General features: G+C 42.6%; 1 protein-coding gene across 1 annotated transcript; it reads left to right on the top strand.

Moving 5' to 3' along the window:
* Positions 1-1489: 1489 nt before the first annotated feature.
* Positions 1490-2308, top strand: LOC127101731 (uncharacterized). The gene is made up of 2 exons (XM_051039180.1): positions 1490-1945; positions 2147-2308. Exons 1-2 carry the CDS (start codon positions 1490-1492, stop codon positions 2306-2308), a joined length of 618 nt encoding a protein of 205 aa, XP_050895137.1.
* The last annotated feature ends 21630 nt before the right edge of the window (positions 2309-23938 follow it).

Below are 23938 nucleotides of genomic sequence, written 5' to 3'. Positions count from 1 at the left end.
GTGTTATCATGTGTGTCAAATTGTGTATAAAAACCTGCAAATTTACTATGTATTCGTGTGAAGAAGAACTGTAAAACGCAGAATGTACGTTGTCTACACCATTGTTTAATCATTTCAAAGCATTATAAAGTTATCTTTACTTTCTTTTCAGAAATATCTTTTCTTGTTCTCTACTCTCAAACACTTTATTTCTTACTTCGTCATTTACAAGTTTAAAGATCTTTAGTTTCTTTCCTTACCTTGAACTTTTACCTTACATTCTTAAAAATTCCAGCACTTACAAACCTTTCTAATTACTTTTAACCCTTTTACAATTCCCGTCGTTTACTTCTTCTTTATTAGTTCTAAATTCTAATTTAAGATTGTTCTTTTGTTCAAGTCACTCTTTTGTCCTTAGTTTTTATTTAACGCTTTGATTTGACGTTTATTCAATCATTTATTAACATTACATTTACGAGAAATTTAGCACATGTCCTAGGATCAATCTGACTGATCCTGTAAGTGACCAAATTTAGAAATTTGGAAGATCAGCGGTTGTTTACCATTTTTCAAGGTAAACAAATTGGCACACTCAGTGGGACCAGTGCTAACGTTCTGTTTGATTGCTAAGTTTTGTTTGAGAAAAGAATCGTTGTATGCTTTTAAGAAGTGGTAAAATAGCCATAAAGGACGAACGAAGAACAGGGAGAGAATCACAGACGGGAATGGCGAATATGAATTCGCCAGAAACTCAAACTTCTCAAAACCCATTAACTAGCAGCATAATGCCTCTTTCTTCTTCGATGGGGGAAAATACGGGCACGACGCATGCGTCCGAAATAGTTTCGTCTATGGTGAGTTCGATGCATACGCATTCGATCTCCCACTCTGAACCAATTCTGACTTATGTTGGACCTAGGGGACCACCCCACACTCCCTCACCGATTAGGGACATTCCAAATAGGCCGTTGGTACCCCCTGGTTTTTCAATACCATTTAGCGGTCGAGAACAGCTGTATCGAATGCCAACTTCAATGATGGCCAATCTACAGAATATGGGTTATACTTTTTCGGAACCAACGACTAACATAATTCATCAGTACAAGGGTCCGGGATAAACGTGGGTCAAACCAATCAGGCGTTAGGTTTAAGACACCCAGTACAATTACCCACTCTTACCAATAATTCTGCGGCGGCATGGAGGCAACAGATGGACGAAAGCAATCATGAAATGGTCCAGTTGTTAAGTCAAACTTTGGCTATTGTGCTAAATCCTTTGATTCATAATACAACTCAGTCGAATCAAAAGATGACATCACAAGTGGCTCGAATTTATGAGTTTTTTGGCATACCTTAACACCAGCGTCCCCTGCCCAAGGATTGGGTAAGAGAGAATCAAGGGCCCATGCTTGAGGAAGACCTCACCGTTAACCAGATCCCACAAAATCAAGGGGGAATAGTAGTACCTCCTAGGATCGAACCATATGTACCTAGAGAACCAAGGGTGTTAATGGTAAATAGGAATCAAAATGCCGATGATATCATACGGCAAGTTCGACATGATGATGTGGCAATGGATAATAATCTAGCAGCTATGGTCGAGAGAATTATGGTTCGAAATGGGGTAAATTTTGGTCTTAGAAGACCAAATTATACATCACCTTTGGCAGAATATGTCTTACAGACAGATGCGCCCCTGAGGACCAAAATCCCCAAATTCACCAAGTTTGTCGGGGATACTACTGAGTCAACTGTCGAACACGTGGCGAGATATCTAATTGAAGCTGGAGATATGTCAAATAACGAGAATCTTTGGATGGAATTTTTTCCAAGTTCTCTTACCAAGAATGCTTTTACTTGGCTCATAACTTTGCCCTGGAATTCGATCAATTCATGGAACCAGCTCGAAAGAATGTTCCATGAACAGTTCTACATGGGGAAAACGAAGATAAGTTTGAGAGAGTTGGTTAGTGTCAGACGGAAATTCACTGAGCCAATTGACGACTACCTGAATAGGTTTCGACTACTCAAAGCCAGGTGTTTTATGCAAGTGCCAGAACATGAGTTAGTCGAAATGGCCGCTGGGGGCCTTGAATATTCGATTCGAAAGAAATTGGATACTCAATATTTAAGGGATATGGCCTAGTTGGCTGACAGAGTTCGATAGGTAGAACGTTTAAAAGAAGAAAAGGCTAGAACAAACAAAGGTAAAAGAGTAGCCTATGTCGATTTTAGGAAAGATCACGAAGATTCCGGCCTTGAAGTTCCAGACTTCGATGATACTGAGATTGATCTTGCTGAATTGACACAGGGGCCACCATATGCGTGAAAAGTTTTGGCCCCTTCGAACGGGAGAAACCCTGTCGAACCTGAAAAGAATGACAGGTTTCCTAAGAAAACATATACTTTTGACGTTACAAAATGTGATGAAATTTTCGACCTACTGGTTAAAGATGGTCACATGATAGTATCTCCGGGTGCTAAAGTACCTCATTTAGAACAAAGAAAAAAATGTGGGTTTTGTAAATACCATAGTTTTTTGGATCATAAAACGTCTCAATGTTTTCTTTTCAAGAACCTGGTGCAAAATGCAATCCAGGAGGCAAGACTCAAGTTCGGTGATAAGCCACAGAGCCAGCTGAAAATAGACTCTGATCCTCTATAAATTGCTGAAGCTCGTTATATCGAGCCAGAGGAGGTGAATTTCATTGAAGCTGCTGATGATTTATGTATGACCGAAGTTACTGAAGACTTCGCCCATGAGCCTGTCATGGTTAAAGTACATGAGTACTTCGAGCAGGCACCTCGTGATGGTTTGGCCCTAAGGGGTACGGAAGACATCGAGAAGGAAAATGTTGAAGCCTTAGATATCGAGGATGCTAGAAATTCAAAGTTAGTGATGACCACTAAAGAGACCGCTGATAGTTTTATTCAGCTGGACAAGGACACTGACGGCCTTCAGAAACAATTCCAAAAGATGGCTATTACTAAGGATATCCACATGGAAGTTAATATGGTGGAGATATCTCGAGAAGTCTCAATGAAAGTCGATGATGAAGGTAAGCAAGAGGAATACAATAAGGTTGTGTTTCCTCAAGAGGAGGAAACATTGTCAGATTTCCTTCGAAGGTACCAAAAGAAGAAATCAAAGGTGATGTTATTCTCTAGGTGTAATGTTGTGTTCGACAAAAAGGCAGCTTAGAATCTGGAGGGGGTTAGGAGAGTGCACCACAAAAATGGCCATAAATCCATCCATAATAATCAAGTGGGTAAGCTAGAAAGGTTCTTCGATCCTAGGAGATATCCTAATCCTAGGCGCCTTATGGTGAAGTTGAATGAAACCAAACAAGTTGGACGAAACTTCCAACCCATGACCTTTAAGCCAAGCATCGAAGGGTCAGATAGGAAGTGGGTCAAGCAGGCTGAAGGGAGAAAACGTGGCCATGGAAAGTGGCAGAAGTTCAAGGTTGAAAGAGGTTCATCGATGGCCTATCACCAGGAATTCCGATCCGACAAAAGGACCGCACATGTGTCCGAGAACTATAAAGGAAAGAATCCCATGACGAGGTCCCGGTGGAGAAGAGAGCAGAGAAGGCGAAAATCCAAAAGAGAAGCTGGAGAAACGGACCAGGCTGAATCAAGTACCAACGTGATGGTGAAGAAAAAGGACGGCCCTAACCTCACTGTAGCACCTCAAATTTACACCTCCCATTTATACATTTCATGGTTAGGTCATTAACATTGCATTGCCATTGCATAGTCCATTACATGTCATCATTCAGACTGGTCAGGAGATTCAACTGTACAAGGCCACAAGAGCATTCTCCATGAGATCAAAGCCCTAGGGTTGGTACAATGAGTTCACATGATCCAAGGAACATTTTGAAGTGATTTGGCCAAGTGTTGAAGGCTCAGAATTCATCAGTGTATGATCAAATCATCTGAGGCCCACAAAAGTCAACAGAAGTCAACTGCACAGTTAACTATGGATTTGGAGGTGGGAAATGGTTAGTGATGCCTCATTCATGTGCAAACAAGTCTCATTTGACATCTCAAACATCAACATTGAAGAATTTGAAGTCAGATCAAGACTTTCCAAAAATAGCAGGTGACCTGTAATTTGAATTTTCCAAAAATGGAAAGGTTTTGGACTAACTTCAACTCACGATTACATCATCAAGAAAGCTTCAAATGAAATTTTGTCCAACATGAAAGTTGAAGATCTTTCTCTCCCATTTCCAAAAAGTCCAAGATCATGGATTTATCATGTGTGGTTGAGAAGATATGGTCCAGTCATGGCAAAGTGTGGTTTAAACTTCAAATGAGCATAACTTTCAAACCAAAACTCCAATTTGAGTGGTTCTTTTTGCACTTTGATCCTTGTAACATGTATTTTTCAAGCATACTATCACTTGGCATAAAATCTCATTTGCATGGCATTGGCTCACTCATGAAGATTTTGGGAAGAAATTGCATAAACTCATTTTTGTGGAACATATGCATACCAAATCAATTCAAAAGTGTGCATGGGATGTTTTTAAGGCATTTTGGACCAAGAACATGCACTGTTCACGTGCATGAAGGTGCATGAAGTAGAAAATTCATTTTTTGCATTTACACCACAAAGTGATTAGTCACATTTGCATTTGCCCTAAACACTTCCTAAACATGATTAGCATGAGGTATATATGCTTAATCATAACTGTTTTGATCAGAATCATCAATTCTAGATCTAGAATCACCAAAATCTCCAAATTTTTCTCTCACATTTTTTCCAAAATTCTTCAAACCTAAACACTTTTCATTGATCCATTCATCATCATGAAGCATAATTGAGCACTTTTGGACGTGTGAGCAAGAGAAATCGTGGCTGTATTGTTCATGTTCATAGCTTGGAGCATCCATGGCAATTGAAGATTGAGCTAGATTCGTGTGCATTCAAGCTTCCAGTTCATCATCATTTACTTCAAGAAGCATATTGGAGAAGAATTGGAGCATCAAGAACCTTGGAAACACGTGATTTCATTTCTGCTCATCAAGAGGTTGGTTTTTCGACCTCTTTAATTTTCCAATCCATTATGCTAGTTGTATAGATCTTTGAATGGTGGTAAATCTGAGCTTTGAATGGAGTGATTTGGTGTTGATTTGAGTTAGTTACATGTGATTCAAGTTTGGATGATGATTTTTAATTTCTTCGATCCATGCGTGTGATGTTGTTTTTGCATGAAATATTCATGGATTCTTGATGCACATGACCTAATGAGTTGATTGATATGCTTGATTTTCATTTCTGAACGTTTTGAATTTTTCTGGAAAATTCTGGATGAAGATCTTCATGATCTTCATCATGTTCATATCGTTTCCAGATTTCCTGCGAATTTTTCCATGAAACGCATATGTTTTCCTACGGATTTTGCCATGAGTTCATGTGGTTTTGCTGCGGATTTTGAATGCCATGCATAGCGCGCCAGGTTAGGGTTAGGTCCAAAACGCTACCGTTTTGATGTAGCGCGCTTTTGTGATTTCAAAAATGCACTTGGTTCGATTCTGGTTGAAGGCATTTCCATATTGCCTTGTGTTTTCTCCATTCCTTCATATGTTCATGCTTGCTCCATTTCATTTTTTATTTCTTCCATGAACTTCTAAAATTCACAATAAATTGAAAAATCATCCAAATGACCTCCAATTTTTTGCATTGTGATCCTTATCTTGTCTATTATTTTTTGATCATTAATTTCAAAATTGTGCTTGGTTGGATTTTTTTTGGTGCTAGAATGTTTGAGTACATGTCCATATTTGACCTTGCCTTGGTTATCATGTTGTGAAATGCTGGTCTTTGATCCAATGAATGTGAAATTTTGCATGCTATAACTAGACATATTGCTGGACATTTTGGTGTTGATTTGGTATTTTTATCAATTGTCATTTCTGTTTTATGATCATGTTAAGTTGGTGTGACAATTTGTGTCACACCTTTGCTTGTCCAATTTGAATGATGTGTTTGCCATGCCAAATGATATCGAATTTCCCTGATTTTTTATGTGATGCATGTTATAGATGTTGTGATGGCTCATGAATTTTGTTGGAATTATTTGAATCATTTCTGATTTAATTGAGATTTTTCATCCTGGTTGGTCACATTTGAGCTTTAAAATTGCCTTGAACTTCAATTGATCATGAATTGCTTTTGGTTAATGATATTGATATGAGACCTTTTGGAATGTTTCAAGATATAATTGAAGTTGATTCATGTTAAATTTCAAATTCTGTTTTGAATGTTTGACCTACTTTTGACCCTAGGCTTTGACCTAGTGGTTTGGACTCACTGTTTAGATTGTGGATTTCAGGTTAAGAAGCACATTGCCATGGTTGGAGTGGTTCACTCATTTGAGTTGATTAATTGGTTGATGATTGCCTAACCTTGTGTTGTTTTGTAGGTTGATACCAATTCATTTGTGTTTGAGCTTGTGCCTTGCACATTGTTGCCTGATGCTTTGACTATATGTCTGATTGTATGGTTGATTGTTGTCTGTCTGTTTGTTTGAGTTGTAAACCGATTGGTTTAGACTTTTTCAGGTACCTAAGTTGCTTTGAGTTCTTTTGAACTTGCTTTTGCTTTGCTTGGTTGCTTAACCACTGAGGTGTAATTTCCCTGACTTCATGTAGTCTGGAAGACCTGTCCTGTTATGTGGGCAGGCACCTGTCTGAAGCCCTCCTTAAGAGGCAATGCTTGTGAATGTTTACTTTTGTGCCAAGCAGGTAAAGACCTCTTTAGAGGAAATTGGCAGATAAAAGGGATGTGCAATCCATCCCCTGCTATTCAGTTGTGTCATTCACCTTGCTCACACCATTATGTTGATGCATTGTGGATAAAAGCCCAAGATCTTTGTTGTGTCAGTCATATGTGGAGAAGAGTTCCTACATTCTGAACTCCCACACTTTCACTTGTCTGAAGCTCTCCCAGGCCAGGGATAAGAGCTATGAGGTCTTACCCTCACTTCCCATTTCATCTGCTTCACCCTAACTCTCAATGTTAGGGTTAAGAGCTAACTACACCCGATTCCAGTTGGCTCGTGTCTCACAGCCTAACCTTGTATGAGCCCAATTGTGTGCATATAGTGTGTGTGCTTGCTTTTTATGCTTGTATGACTTTGCTTGTGTTGTTTAGGATAGCTTGCTCCCTGTGCAAGTTAGATAGAAACCTCAACCTAGGGCCATTGTGGATTGCATGATAACTATTAGGCTCGAGTCAGGCTCCCTTCTAGTTTGTCATTTCCCAGTCTCTGGTTAGGCTAGAATTTCTTTCCCTGTGTGGGGGAACTACGTCGCCCTGATCCTCATACCAGATGAGGTACGTAGGCAGGAGATGAGCTGATCTCTCCGGGCGCCCTTTTTCTTTTGCAACCCCTTTGTGTGTGTTGGAGTCTGACATAAGTCCAGCGATTGGCAGTTGGTTTCCTGTGTCTTGTTTGTTTGTTTGGAGTCTGACGTAAGTCCAGCGATTGGCAGTTGGATTCCTGTGTGTGTGTTTGTTGGTTCGGAGTCTGATGTAAGTCCAGCGATTGGCATTCGGTTTCCATGTTTACCTGTTTTGTGTGGAGTCTGACGTAAGTCCAGTGATTGGCAGTCGGTTTCCTGTTTGTGTTTTGTTTGGCGTGCATTAGCCGAGCTACGAGTGCTCTGATTCTTCTCCGGTTAGAGAAGATACGTATGCATAGGATGCGACATCCTAGCGAGCACGTTTCCCCCGTCCCGAGCTACGTCGACTCTAATGTCTGTGCCTGATAGACTACGTAGGCCCAAGATGCGATATCCTGCCGAGTCCTGTTTCTCTTGTCTTTCTGGGTGTTCCTTCCAGCCTTGTGTGCAGTTTGTGATCAGTTTTTTAGCAACCTTATCCTTTCTTTTGTGCGTGGATCCCGTCGAGTACGGCGGATGCGTAGGGGTGCTAATACCTTCCCTTCGCATAACTGACTCCCGATCCCATCTTTCTCTGGTCGCGAGACCATGTTCTTTCCAGGTTTACTTCGAGCGTTTCCTTTCCCTCCTTTGGGATAAATAACGCACGGTGGCGGCTCTGTTGTTTCGTTTTCCCGCTGGTTTTTCGCGTAATGCGACAGCTGGCGACTCTGCTGGGGACTATTAGAGAAGTTGAACTCCTGCTGGTCCATCTTCCCTAAGCGAGTCTCTCCTAGCGCTCTCTAGGATAGGGTTTGGTTGCTTTTGCTGTTTCATTTATTGCATTCATTTATTTATTGTTTGCATTTATGTTTGCATTCATCATATGTTTCATCTGTGCTGGATGTGCTGTGTTTGTCTCTCTGTTGGGGTGGGAGTTACATGAGGTAAAATGCCCAATACCTAGGCTATGAATGAAATCTAGGACACCTAGGAATAGAGTGATTCTCGGGAAGCGTGTGGTATTGCGCCACTTAGCGGAACTTGGTATGACGAGCAGTTCAGACTCTGATGGGGTATTATCGTTACATACTTCAGGTGTGTATATTATGATATTCTATGAAAGGGTTATTTATGCTGCGTTTCTTTAGACCTTACCCTGGCCTAGATTACACCCGTGAGTGGGGAGGGAATGATCATTATTACAGGTACCGTTGGTGACTTGTTGGTGACTCTTTGGTTCTGTTGGTGACGTGGTTCTACAAATTGGGTCTCAGATGATTTTTGGGTCTCAGATGATTTTGTGGTTCCGGATTCAAGCCGAAGCTTTGATCCTGTACTCCGAGATACATAGCCAGCCAGTCTTGTCTGCATCATTTGCATCATAGCATGTTTATTTTCAAAAAAATAATGCAATGAAAAAAGTCAAAAAATTTTTTTTTGAAAAGAAGGAAAAGAAAAAAGTTAATCTCTGCATGCATATCATTTCTCAGGTTCATTCAGGAGTCTATTCATTGTGAGAGATGGCATCCGTTCCCGAGTTGAAGCGGAAGACCTGCTCCTACAGTTTTCACCGTGAGCCTTTGACGTCTCTGGTAGAGTTGAGCAACCTTGTGACCGGCGGTAATCAGAAGGTGTTTGCTGATCAGTATGGGGATTTGTTGACACTGTTGAAGATGGTGGTAGATCCAGTGCCGTTGCAGACTCTTCTACAGTTCTATGACCCAGAGCTCCGTTGTTTCACCTTCCAGGACTATCAGTTAGCTCATACTCTTGAAGAGTACTCCATTCTGCTGAACGTCCCGATCCAGTATCAGGTGCCTTTCTTGGATGTTCCGAAGGAGGTTGATTTCAGAGTTGTTGCCAGAGCTCTTCATCTGAGTATCAAGGAAGTGAGTGACAATTGGAAGTCCAGTGGGGATGTTGTGGGTTTGCCTTTGAAGTATCTATTGAGGATGGCTAGAGAAGAAGCAAAGAAGGGAAATTGGGAAGCTTTTCATGCTCAGTTGGCTGTCATAATTTATGGGATTGTCTTGTTCCCGAGTATGCCCAACTTTGTGGACTATGCTGCAGTCATTATCTTCATTGGAGGAAACCTGGTTCCTACCTTGTTAGCTGACACTTACTATGCTATCCACAGTAGGCATGGTAAGGGTGGAGCTATCAGATGTTGTCTCCCATTGTTGATCAGATGGTTCTTGTCTCTCCTGCCAATCAGTGGACCTTTTGTGGATGCTCAGAGCACTCATAAGTGGACTCAGAGGGTTATGTCCCTTACATCTTATGATATCAGATGGCAATCTTACCGGATGGATGTGTGTAATGTCATCATGAGTTATGGAGAGTTTCGTAATGTGCCACTTGTAGGGACTAAGGGTTGCATCAATTACAATCCAGTTCTTTCTCTTCGCCAGTTGGGGTTTGTGATGAATGGAAGACCACTTGATGCTGAGATAGCTGAAAGTGTGTATTTTGAGAAGCGAAGTGACCCTGCTAGATTGGAGCAAGTAGGAAGGGCTTGGAAGACCATTGGTGTCAAGGATGGAGCTGTTCTGGGGAAGAAGTTTGCAGTTGCTATGCCTGATTACCTCGATTGGGTCAAGAAGAGAGTTGAAATCTTGTTGTTGCCCTATGATAGGATGAAGCCATTGCAAGAGCAACCACCTTTGATCTTTGCTGAGAATGTACCTGCTGAGCAGTACAAGCAAGCCTTGATGGAGAATCGTCGGTTGAAGGAGAATGAGCAAGATACCCAGATGGAGCTTTACAAAGCCAAAGCTGATAAGTTGAACTTGGCTCATCAACTCAAAGACATGCAGGGTGAAGATGTTGCTAGACTGAAGGGTAAGAAGAGATCCTATGAAGAGATGGAGACCTTGTTGAATGCAGAACATCGTGAGTGCTTGAGGTTGTAGAGAGCTGAAGCCAGTTATCAGAAGAAGATAAGAGACTTGGAGAAGCAACTCAGAGACAAAGACATCCAATTGAAGAAGGAAGTTGACTTGAGACATACATCAGAGAGCCATCTTGGAGGAGAAGTTGTAGAGCTCAGAAGACAACTGAAGGAGAAGATCACTCCCTTGCCAGAATGTTCAGAATGCGACCTGTTGATAGACCAGTGTCAATACCTGAAGACTCTCATTCCGGGAAGCCATTTGTCTTAGCTCGTATATCTGTTGTTTATGTTGAGAATCACCTCCAGGCTTGTTGGATGGGATTCATTGTTGTACTCTGATCATTGGGATCCTTGTCTGAATATTGTTGTATGATTCTTGTTGCTCATATCTATAGATGAGGTTGTTGATGCTTCACCTTGTGCTCAGTTATCTTGTGTATGTTGCTTCTTTGTTGTCCGTATTGCAGGTTGCCATTCCTTGCAGGATGAATTAGGCTCTTGAATGCCTGAGAAATGAACATATCATGTGCATCATATGCATCATTAGCATCATACACATATCATTTTGCATTACAGGTGTTCTTGCTCGAGACTTCTCACTCTGGTTCCTGTGTCAGGCAGGATAGCTGATCAACATCCGCACCGCTACACAACCAGATTGAATCATCAGAGGAACATGGACCAGGTTCAGGCAGAGTTGGCTGAGATGAGGGCTAACATGGCCCAATTCATGACCATGATGCAAGGGGTCGTTCAAGGGCAAGAGGAGTTGCGTGCCTTAGCCCAGAGGCAGGAAGCCATTCTACCACCTAGTCGTGCTTCACCCGTGGGTGTCCCGGTTAATGATAATGCTGTTGTTGTTGCTCCCATCAATGACTATGCTGTAGGGGACGAGTTAAGGGGAATCAGGATTAATGGACAACCTCTTGCTGCAGAGACTGGTAATGCCAGAGCTACCCGTGCTCCCGTGCGCCATCCTGCTCCGCTGGTTGATAGGCAGGAGGATATGTTTACCTTGCTCAGTGATGAGGATGAGGTGGTAAGAGTTGAAGAAAGAGATAGGAAGGTGGATGCCCTTGCTGAGAAGATCCGAGCTATGGAATGTCAGAACTCTTTGGGTTTTGATGTGACAAACATGGGTTTGGTGGAAGGGTTGAGAATTCCCTACAAGTTCAAGGCGCCATCCTTTGACAAATACAATGGTACTTCTTGTCCTCGCACCCATGTGCAGGCGTATTACAGGAAGATCTCTGCTTATACAGATGATGAGAAAATGTGGATGTATTTCTTCCAAGATAGCTTGTCTGGGGCTTCCTTGGATTGGTAATGGAACTGAAGAGAGATTCTATCCGTAGTTGGAGAGATCTGGGTGAAGCCTTCTTGAGGCAATATAAACATAATATGGACATGGCGCCGAGCCGGACTCAGTTGCAGAGTCTATGTCAAAAATCTGGTGAGAGTTTCAAGGAGTACGCCCAGAGGTGGCGTGAGTTGGCTGCAAGAGTACAACCCCCTATGCTGGAGAGGGAATTGACCGAGATGTTTATCGGTACTTTACAAGGTGTATTCATGGACTGGATGGGGAGTTGCCCATTCGGTAGTTTTTCCGATGTTGTAATTTGTGGGGAAAGGACTGAGAGCTTGATTAAAGCTAGGAAGATTCAGGATGCTGGTTCCTCATCTTCGAAGAAACCATTTGCTGGGGCACCTCGCAGAAGAGAGGGTGAAACCAATGCGGTGCAACATCGGAGAAGTACGAATAGAGGGCAATATCGCCAGGTTGCTGCTGTGACCATCCCAGCACCTCAACCACGTCAACAGCAACAACAGAGGGTTCAACAACCATAACAACAACAACAACAACAACGTCCGTATCAGCCCAGACAGAGGATGCCTGATCGTCGTTTCGACCCGTTGCCGATGACCTATGCTGAGTTGTTGCCCGAATTGCTCAGATTGGGGTTCATGGAGTTGCGCACCATGGCTCCGTTGACAAAGATACCACCTGGGTATGATGCCAACGTACGTTATGATTTCCATTCTGGTGCACCAGGGCACCACATTGAGAACTGCCGGGCTTTTCATCATAAGGTCCAGGATTTAATTGATGCCAAAACTATCAATTTTGCTCCTGTGCCAAATGTTGTGAATAACCCTATGCCTCAGCACGGTGCACATAGGGTGAACAATGTTGAAGGTGGAGAAGCGGAAGACTTGGTGGTCAGTGTCGATGAGATTCAGACTTCGTTGGTTGTTGTGAAGGATCGTTTGTTGAATGGGGGAGTATTCCCGGGCTGTGATCAGAACTGTTCAGATTGTGTTCTTTCAGAGAATGGTTGTGTACAGTTGAGGGATGGTATCCAGAGATTGATGGATGAGGGTTGTCTACAGTTTAGTCGGGCTGTTAAAGATTGTGGGATGGTGTCAACTGTCACCATTTACTTCAAACCGTCCGAGGGACGTGGCCAGAGGACTGTTAGTGCGCCTACAACTGTTGGTACTCCTGTTACCATTTCTGCGCCCGTAACCGTCAGTGCTCCCTCTACTATTGTTGCTTCGGGTAGAAGGGATGTTGATAGTAGGGCTGTGCCGTGGAAGTATGACAATGCTTACCGTAGTAACCGAAGGGCTGAAAGTCAGGTCAGGCCAGTTAATCAAGCTCCAGTGACTATTAAGATGCCAGCTAGAACTCCTGTGACTGTGAGTCCTGTTGTGGACAATGTTGGGGGACCTGGAGGTTTCACAAGAAGCGGTCGTCTGTTTGCACCCCAACCATTGAGGGATAATAATGCCGAGGCTCTCGCCAAGGCTAAGGGTAAACAAGCTGCTGTTGAGGAAGAACCTGCTCAGAAGGAAGCGCCTGAGGGTTCGTTTGAGAAAGACGTGGAGGAGTTCATGAAAATAATTAAGAAGAGTGACTACAAGATTGTAGATCAGCTGAATCAAACTCCGTCCAAGATTTCCATCCTCTCATTGCTTCTGTGCTCTGAGGCACACCGTAATGCCTTGTTGAAGATGCTGAATCTGGCTTACGTGCCTCAAGAGATCTCTGTCAACCAGTTGGAGGGTGTGATTGCTAATGTGAGTACTAGACACGGTGTGGGGTTCACATATTTGGATTTGACGCCTGAAGGTCGCAACCATAACAAGGCCCTGCATATCACTATGGAGTGCAAAGGCGCAGTGTTGTCTCATGTGCTGGTAGACACTGGCTCGTCTTTGAATGTGCTGCCTAAGAAGATTCTGGTTAAAATAGATGTTGAGGGGGTTGTCCTTACTCCGAGTGATCTGATTGTTCGTGCATTTGATGGATCCAAACGGTCTGTTTTTGGTGAAGTCACGTTGCTGGTGAAGATTGGCCCGGAGGTTTTTGATATTATCTTCTATGTGATGGATATTCAGCCAGCATATAGTTGTTTATTGGAGCGTCCTTGGATTCACGCAGCTGGGGCAGTGTCGTCAACTCTCCACCAAAAACTGAAGTATGTCTGGAACGGTCAGATTGTGACTGTATGTGGTGAAGAAGATATTTTGGTGAGTCATCTATCCTCTTTCAAGTATGTAGAGGTGGATGGCTAGATCCATGAAACTTTATGCCAGGCATTCGAGACCGTTGCTCTTGAGAGGGTGGCTTTTGCTGAGCAGAAAAAGCCAAGTGCCTCAATTGCATCCTACAAGCAGGCAGTGGAGGTTGTCAACTCTGGCAAATCAGAAGGCTGGGGCAAGATGGTGGATTTGCCTGTCAAAGAAGACAAATTCGGTATTGGTTATCAACCTCTGCAAGCAGAGCAGATTGAGCAGAAAGGGCCGAGTACCTTTACCAGCGCTGGGCTGATGAATCACGGTGATGTCTTTGCAACCGGTGGTGAAGACTGTGACAGTGATTGTGATCTAGACAACTGGGTTCGCCCGTGTGCACCAGGGGAGTCGATCAACAACTGGACGATAGAAGATGTGGTCCAAGTTACTCTTCAAACAGAGTAATTTTCTTTTGTTTTCTATTTTGCATAAAACCCTACGTTCTGCCCAAGGCGTAGTGGTTCATTGTAGGGCCTCATCATGTTTTTCAATGATATCATTAATAAAGGACGTTTTGCAAACAATTTTGTGATCCCTGTCTTTCTGTTTTTGTTTTTTCATTTTCAAAAAAATAAAAATGGCAATGTTTTTGTTTTTTGTGACTTTCTTGAACTCTTTTTTCTAAAATAAAGCATTAAACATGCAGAATCGATCTTACGGATCCCACTATGAACAGTTCTGTTATGGCTCAGTATGATTTCGATAATCCCATCTACCAAGCTGAAGAGGAGAGTGAGGAAGATTGTGAACTCCCTAAAGAACTGGTCAGATTATTGAAGCAGGAGGAAAGGGTCATCCAACCTTATTAGGAGGAGTTGGAGATTGTCAACCTTGGTACTGAGGACGCCAGAAAAGATATTAAGATCGGGGCTGCTTTGAAAGAAGATGTCAAGAGAAGGTTGACTGAGATGCTGAGAGGGTATGTAGAGATATTCGCCTGGTCGTATCAAGATATGCCTGGGTTGGATACCGATATTGTGGTGCATAGACTACCTCTCAGAGAAGATTGTCCTTCAGTCAAGCAGAAGCTTCGGAGAACTAGTCCTGATATGGCTGTTAAGATCAAGGAAGAGGTTCAGAAGCAGTTGGACGCGGGTTTTCTGTCAGTGACTACTTATCCCCCGTGGGTGGCCAACATTGTTCCTGTGCCGAAGAAGGATGGCAAGGTCAGGATGTGTGTCGATTTCCGGGATTTGAATAGAGCGAGTCCGAAAGATGATTTCCCATTACCTCACATTGATGTATTGGTTGATAATACGGTTCAATCCTCTGTTTTCTCTTTCATGGACGGTTTTTCTGGGTATAATCAGATAAAGATGGCGCCAGAGGATATGGAAAAGACGACATTCATTACACCTTGGGGCACGTTCTGCTATAAGGTGATGCCATTTGGGTTGAAGAATGCCGGTGCTACCTATCAGAGGGCTATGACGACTCTCTTTCATGACATGATGCACAAAGAGATTGAAGTGTACGTGGATGATATGATTGCGAAGTCGCAGACAGAAGAGGAGCACCTGGTAAATTTGTAGAAGTTATTTGATCGGCTAAGAAAGTTCAAACTGAGGCTGAACCCGAATAAGTGTACGTTTGGGGTAAGATCCGGTAAGCTGTTAGGTTTCATTGTCAGTGAGAAAGGGATTGAGGTTGATCCAGCAAAAGTAAAAGCTATACAAGAAATGCCTGAACCAAAAACAGAAAAGCAGGTTCGTGGGTTTTTAGGGAGATTGAACTACATTGCACAGTTTGTATCTCACCTAACTGCCACGTGTGAACCGATATTCAAATTGCTAAGAAAGAACCAAGCAATCAGGTGGAATGATGACTGTCAGAAAGCTTTTGACAAGATAAAAGAGTATTTGCAGAAACCTCCAATCCTTATACCTCCAGTTCCAGGGAGACCTCTGATAATGTACCTATCAGTGATTGAGAACTCGATGGGGTGTGTATTGGGACAGCATGACGAGTCTGGTCGAAAAGAGCATGCCATATACTACCTTAGCAAAAAGTTTACCGACTGTGAAATCAAATATTCACAGCTTGAGAAAACTTGTTGTGCTTTGGCCTGGGCTGCTCGCCGACTGAGGCAGTATATGTTGAACCATACTACCTTATTGATTTCTAAGATGGATCCCGTGAAATACATCTTTGAGAAGCCGGCTCTCACCGGACGTGTTGCCCGTTGGCAGATGATTTTAACAGAATATGATATCCAGTACACGTCGTAGAAGGCCATCAAAGGTAGTATTCTGTCAGACTACCTTGCCGAGCAACCAATTGATGATTATCAGCCGATGATGTTTGAATTCCCTGATGAAGACATCATGTATCTTAAGATGAAAGATTGTGAAGAGCCTCTTGTCGAGGAAGGACCGGATCGTGATGACAAGTGGACACTGATGTTTGATGGGGCCGTGAATATGAATGGTAACGGTGTTGGGGCAGTGCTCATTAATCCAAAAGGTGCTCATATACCTTTTGCTGCCATATTGACTTTTGACGTAACCAACAATGAGGCTGAGTATGAGGCTTGCATCATGGGGATAGAAGAAGCCATCGATCTGAGGATCAAAACTCTGGACATATATGGAGATTCCGCTCTAGTGATTAACCAGGTCAATGGAGATTGGAATACCAATCAGCCGCATTTGATTCCTTACAGAGATTACACCAGAAGAATACTGACGTTCTTCAAGAAGGTGAGGTTGTATCATGTCCCCCGGGATGAAAATCAGATGGCTGATGCCTTGGCTACTTTGTCTTCTATGATTAAAGTTCATTGGTGGAATCATGTGCCACATGTTGCGGTGAATCGACTCGAGAGGCCTGCGTATGTGTTTGCAGCCGAGTCTGTTATTGATGAGAAACTGTGGTATTATGATATCAAGAACTTCCTCAAGAACCAGGAGTATCCTGAAGGTGCGTCAAAGAATGATAATAAAACCCTGAGAAGGCTAGCTGGAAGCTTTTATTTGAATCAGGATGATGTGCTGTACAAGAGAAATTTCGATATGGTTCTGCTCAGATGCGTGGATAGACACGAAGCAGACATGTTGATGCAAGAAGTGCATGAAGGATCTTTCGGTACCCATGCTGGTGGTCAGGCAATGTCTAAGAAGTTGTTGAGAGCCGGTTATTACTGGATGACTATGGAATCCGATTGTTTCAAGTACGCCCGGAAGTGCCATAAATGCCAGATTTATGCTGATAAGGTGCATGTACCACCAAGCCCTCTGAATGTCATGAATTCACCTTGGCCGTTTGCCATGTGGGGCATTGATATGATTGGGAAGATAGAGCCTACTGCTTCTAATGGACATCGCTTCATCTTGGTTGCGATTGATTACATCACCAAGTGGGTGGAAGCAGCTTCCTATGCTAACGTTACCAAACAAGTGGTTGCCCGGTTCATTAAGAAGGAAATCATCTGTCGTTATAGGGTTCCTGAGAGAATCATCACTGACAATGGTTCGAATCTCAATAACAAGATGATGAAAGAGCTTTGTAGAGATTTCAAGATTGAACATCACAATTCTTCTCCTTACAGACCGAAGATGAATGGTTCTGTAGAGGCGGCAAACAAGAATATTAAGAAGATTGTGCAGAAGATGGTCGTGACGTACAAGGATTGACATGAGATGCTGCCTTTCGCTTTGCATGGGTACCGTACCTCAGTACGTACGTCGACCGGGGCAACCCCGTACTCCCTTGTGTATGGTATGGAAGCACACCTACCTGTTGAAGTGGAGATTCCTTCTCTAAGAGTCCTGTTGGATGTCAAACTTGACGAAGCCGAGTGGATTCGAACAAGGTTTAACGAGTTGAGCCTTATCGAGGAAAGACGGCTAGCAGCTGTGTGCCATGGGCAGTTGTATCAGAGAAGGATGAAGAGAGCCTTTGATCAGAAAGTGCGTCCTCGAAGCTATCAGATTGGTGATCTAGTTTTGAAGAGGATCCTTCCTCCCGGTACAGATAACAGGGGCAAATGGACTCCTAATTATGAAGGTCCATATGTTGTCAAGAAGGTTTTCTCCGGTGGAGCCTTGATGCTTACAACTATGGATGGTGAAGATTTTCCGTCCCCTGTTAACTCAGATGTAGTCAAAAAATACTTCGCATGAATCGACCCGCTGGACAAAAAGAATAAAATAGTCCAGGCAAAAAAGGGCATCCCGGCGAACCGAAAAAAAAGAGAAAAGGTTCGGGCAAAAGTTCGGGATAAAAAATGAAAAGAATTTGTACACCCGGTAAGTCGAAAACCCGCAAGGGCGGCTTAGGCAAAAACGGGTATCCCGGTGGATTGAAAACCCGAAAGGGCGATCCAGGCAAAAGAGGGATTAAAGCGAAGACTACAGTCTGAGTTATCTGTACTTCATCGCGCTTCGTCGTCTACCATCTCGAAGGATAGGATCGGTCCAGTCATTCTTCTCAGAAAGCAAGGAATTTGGGAGGAAACTGATGATCTGTGAGTCATAACAGAATTGGGAAATAGTGGATGCCGTGTTCACATTGCCATTAGGATAGATTTTTCCTTTTGTGCGTAATTACCTCTTCCTAGGAATTGCTTCCCGATGTATTCGCCTTTTCAGGCCCATTTTCAATCAATAAAAGTCGTTATTCAGATAAACTGCTCTCTTGTTTTTATTTTTACTGTTTTGTTTGCAAAAACGTCCGAATTTTTGATAAACATTGCATATAAAAACATGAAGGCTGGACAATAACGTGCAGGAAGATAAAACATTTGAAAATCATTTTGAATGTTGAGGACACTTGAGCGTATCTTGTCCATGCAATCCCCTGGGGCATGTTTGTCTTGATGTTTGCAGGTTATCCCTTTGGTTCCTGGCTGAAGCAGATAAGCCACGGTTCGTTCAGGGATGTTGTCAGCACTGTCCAGTAGTGTGAGAGGGTGAGGATGTTCCCCAGCAGAGGAAACAGGTTCAGGACTTGTCTCCCCAGCGTAGTCAAGATCAGGAATTCCTCAGCCGGATTGAGGATGATTCCTCAACAGGAGTGAGGTTGTTTCCCCCAAGCAAGTCTGGAAGCTATCAGAACTATTTTCCCCTGCAGAGGCGTCTGTGGATAGTGTTTCCCCAGCAGGTCTAAGGATTGTTAACTCCCTAGGAGGCCTGGAAGTGGTTTATCCCCAGCTAGTCTGAAGGCTGCCAAGTTCCCCACTGAGTCTGAAGTTTTTTTAATACCCACCGAGTTGGAAGGTTACGGTATCCCCAGTGGAGGTGTCAGTGGAGTAGTTTTATTCCCTAGCAGTCTGGTTTGAAGTACTGCTATCCCCAGCGTGATCGTGAACTCTTTTCCCCAGCAGAGAGGCTATCCCCAGCATGGTCTGGTATACTATTTCCCCAACAGAGTTATGCATTTCCCCATCAGGGTGTGGGATGTTTTCCCCTAGTGGATCTCCCTAGCAGAGGGTTTGTGTTGATGGTTCTCCCCAACAGGTTCCCCAAGTGGATCAGGTTTGGTGGAAATTATCTCCAGCAGAGTTTGTCGTACCTGTGGATTGGCAGCTCTCCCCAGTAAAGTCGCATTGGTTGTTTCCCTAGCGGAGTCCCCGAGTGGATTGGATTCAGTGAAGGTTGTCCCCGGTGGGATTTGTCCTCTTTCCAGCAACAATGCTATTCCTCATCATGAGTGAGAAGTTGGTGCTTTTCCCCCGCAGAGCATATTCCTCAGACTTTATCTCCCCACAGAGTTGGAGAATCTAACCCGTTTGCTCCCCAGCAGGAGTTTTCTATCATTTGCATTTTGCATGTAGTAATCATTGCATCCTCAAATTGCGTAGCATTTCCATTCAATATGGAGCATTACGCCATGGAAAATTCAAACATATGCATTCATGTGTTAAACCTAACTAGACCGTATCCCCGACAGAGGTGGATCGTTGTTCAACATCTATACGACACATTTGCTACAGTGCTCCTGACAGCATTCAGGATTGATAACCCCCCAGCGAGGTTTATTTCCTCACGCGTCCGTGAAAGGAAAGCTTGATTCTCCTCAGTGAGATCCCCAGCAAGTGTTTAGCCTTGCCTTGACACATTGAAGATGTCATTCCTGTGATACCGGTAGGTGTCGGGTATGCACCCGTGTGTGTCCTTTCTTTGGTGTCGGTAAACACCATTGTTTTGGTGTCGGTAAACATCGAGTCTTACCCCAGTCATCAGTTGATGTCTGGTCGTCCTTTCTTGGTGTCGGTAAACACCATCGTTTCGGTGTCGGTAAACACCGAGTCCCATTCCAGTCATCGGTAAATGTCTGGTCGTTTTTGTTTGGATATCGGTAAACATCATCGTTCGATGTGCGTAACATCTACCCTTTCCCTAGGTCATCCGTTGATGTCTGGTCACCTCTCCATTGGTGTCGATAAACGTTGAGTTTTTCCCAATCGTCCGTTGGCGTTTGGTTGTATTAAGCTTTTTCCCCAGTAAAGTCACCTCTCCGTTGGTGTCGATAAACGTTGAGTTTTCCCATCCGTCCGTTGACGTATGGTTGTATATCTTGTTTCCCAGTCATCGGTAAATGTCTGGTCGTCTTTCTTTGATGTCGGTAAACATCATCTTTCGATGTCGGTAAACATCGAGTCTCATCCCAGTCATCGGTAAATGTCTGGTTGTTCCCCAGCCAGAACTCCCCAGTAGAGTCGTCGGTAAACGTCCTATCTGGTTTCCGGTTGCAAATACCTTTTTCCTTCCCCAGTGAAGTGTTCACCTCTCCGTTGGTGCCGATAAACGTTGAGTTCCTCCCGTTCGTCCGTTGACGTCTGGTCGAGTCCCTTCCCAGTTCATCCATTGATGTCTGGTCACCTCTCCGTTGGTGTCGATAAACGTCGAGTTCCTCCCGTTCGTCCGTTGACGTCTGGTCGAGTCCCTTCCCATTCATCAATTGATGTCTAGTCACCTCTCCGTTGGTGTCGATAAACGTCGAGTTCCTCCCGTTCGTCCGTTGACGTCTGGTCGAGTCCCTTCCCATTCATCAGTTGATGTCTGGTCATTTCTCCGTTGGTGTCGATAAACGTCGAGCTTCTCCCGTTCGTCCGTTGACGTCTGGTCGAGTCCCTTCCCAGGTCATCCGTTGATGTCTGGTCACCTCTCCGTTGGTTTGATAAACGTTGAGTTTTTCCCATTCGTCCACTGACGTCTGGCTGTATCTTTCCTTTGATAACAAAATCAAACTCCCCAGTAGAGTCGTCGGTAAACGTCTTGTCTGGTTGCTGTTGCACATGTCCTGTATCATATCCCGCAGAGTGCAAATTTCTACGGTTCTTCGGTGTTCAATCCCTATTTACCTTGAAGGTCTGACAGCCGTTGCTCTCATCCGTTCGGGTTCCCAGTCGATTGAATAGGGGCAGCTGTAGCACCTCAAATTTGCACCTCCCATTTATACATTTCATGGTTAGGTCATTAGCATTGCATTGCCATTGCATGGTCCATTACATGTCATCATTCAGACTGGCCAGGAGATTCAACTTTACAAGGCCACAAGAGTATTCTCCATGAGATCAAAGCCCTAGGGTTGGTACAATGAGTTCACATGATCCAAGGAACATTTTGAAGTGATTTGGCCAAGTGTTGAAGGCTCAGAATTCATCAGTGCATGATCAAATCATCTGAGGCCCACAAAAGTCAACAGAAGTCAACTGCACAGTTAACTATGGATTTAGAGGTGGGAAATGGTTAGTGATGCCTCATTAATGTGCAAACAAGTCTCATTTGACATCTCAAACATCAACATTGAAGAATTTGAAGTCAGATCAAGACTTTCCAAAAATAGCAGGTGACCTATAATTTGAATTTTCCAAAAATGGAAAGGTTTTAGACTAACTTCAACTCAAGATTACATCATCAAGAAAGCTTCAAATGAAATTTTGTCCAACATGAAAGTTGAATATCTTTCTCTCCCATTTCCAAAAAGTCCAAGAGCATGGATTTCTCATGTGTGGTTGAGAAGATATGGTCCAATCATGGCAAAGTGTGGTTTAAACTTCAAATGAGCATAACTTTCAAACCAAAACTCCAATTTGAGTGGTTCTTTTTGCACTTTGATCCTTGTAACATGTATTTTTCAAGCATACTATCACTTGGCATAAAATCTCATTTGCATGGCATTGGCTCACTCATGAAGATTTTGGGAAGAAATTGCATAAACTCATTTTTGTGGAACATATGCATACCAAATCAATTCAAAAGTGTGCATGGGATGTTTTTAAGGCATTTTGGACCAAGAACATGCACTGTTCACGTGCATGAAGGTGCATGAAGTAGAAAATTCATTTTTTGCATTTACACCACAAAGTGATTAGTCACATTTGCATTTGCCCTAAACACTTCCTAAACATGATTAACATGAGGTATATATGCTTAATCATAACTGTTTTGATCAGAATCATCAATTCTAGATCTAGAATCACCAAAATCTCCAAATTTTTCTCTCACATTTTTTCCAAAATTCTTCAAACCTAAACACTTTTCATTGATCCATTCATCATCATGAAGCATAATTGAGCACTTTTGGACGTGTGAGCAAGAGAAATCGTGGCTGTATTGTTCATGTTCATAGCTTGGAGCATCCATGGCAATTGAAGATTGAGCTAGATTCGTGTGCATTCAAGCTTCCAGTTCATCATCATTTACTTCAAGAAGCATATTGGAGAAGAATTGGAGCATCAAGAACCTTGGAAACACGTGATTTCATTTCTGCTCATCAAGAGGTTAGTTTTTCGACCTCTTTAATTTTCCAATCCATTATGCTAGTTGTATAGATCTTTGAATGGTGGTAAATCTGAGCTTTGAATGGAGTGATTTGGTGCTGATTTGAGTTAGTTACATGTGATTCAAGTTTGGATGATGATTTTTAATTTCTTCAATCCATGCGTGTGATGTTGTTTTTGCATGAAATATTCATGGATTCTTGATGCACATGACCTAATGAGTTGATTGATATGCTTGATTTTCATTTCTGAATGTTTTGAAGTTTTTCTGGAAAATTCTGGATGAAGATCTTCATGATCTTCATCATGTTCATATCGTTTCCAGATTTCCTGCGAATTTTGCCATGAAACGCATATGTTTTCCTACGGATTTTGCCATGAGTTCATGTGGTTTTGCTGCGGATTTTGAATGCCATGCATAACGCGCCAGGTTAGGGTTAGGTCCAAAACGATACCGTTTTGATGTAGCGCGCTTTTGTGATTTCAAAAATGCACTTGGTTCGATTCTGGTTGAAGGCATTTCCATATTGCCTTGTGTTTTCTCCATTCCTTCATATGTTCATGCTTGCTCCATTTCATTTTTTATTTCTTCCATGAACTTCTAAAATTCACAATAAATTGAAAAATCATCCAAATGACCTCCAATTTTTTGCATTGTGATCCTTATCTTATCTATTATTTTTTGATCATTAATTTCAAAATTGTGCTTGGTTGGATTTTTTTGGTGCTAGAATGTTTGAGTACATGTCCATATTTGACCTTGCCTTGGTTATCATGTTGTGAAATGCTGGTCTTTGATCCAATGAATGTGAAATTTTGCATGCTATAACTAGACATATTGCTGGACATTTTGGTGTTGATTTGGTATTTTTATCAATTGTCATTTCTGTTTTATGATCATGTTAAGTTGGTGTGACAATTTGTGTCACACCTTTGCTTGTCCAATTTGAATGATGTGTTTGCCATGCCAAATGATATCGAATTTCCCTGATTTTTTATGTGATGCATGTTATAGATGTTGTGATGGCTCATGAATTTTGTTGGAATCATTTGAATCATTTCTGATTTAATTGAGATTTTTCATCCTGGTTGGTCACATTTGAGCTTTAAAATTGCCTTGAACTTCAATTGATCATGAATTGCTTTTGGTTAATGATATTGATATGAGACCTTTTGGAATGTTTCAAGATGTAATTGAAGTTGATTCATGTTAAATTTCAAATTCTGTTTTGAATGTTTGACCTACTTTTGACCCTAGGCTTTGACCTAGTGGTTTGGACTCACTGTTTAGATTGTGGATTTCAGGTTAAGAAGCACATTGCCATGGTTGGAGTGGTTCACTCAATTGAGTTGATTAATTG

Source organism: Lathyrus oleraceus, chromosome 7 (assembly GCF_024323335.1).
Source record: "Lathyrus oleraceus cultivar Zhongwan6 chromosome 7, CAAS_Psat_ZW6_1.0, whole genome shotgun sequence".
Classification (NCBI taxonomy): Eukaryota; Viridiplantae; Streptophyta; class Magnoliopsida; order Fabales; family Fabaceae; genus Lathyrus; species Lathyrus oleraceus.
This window is presented reverse-complemented; position numbering and strand designations above follow the sequence as displayed.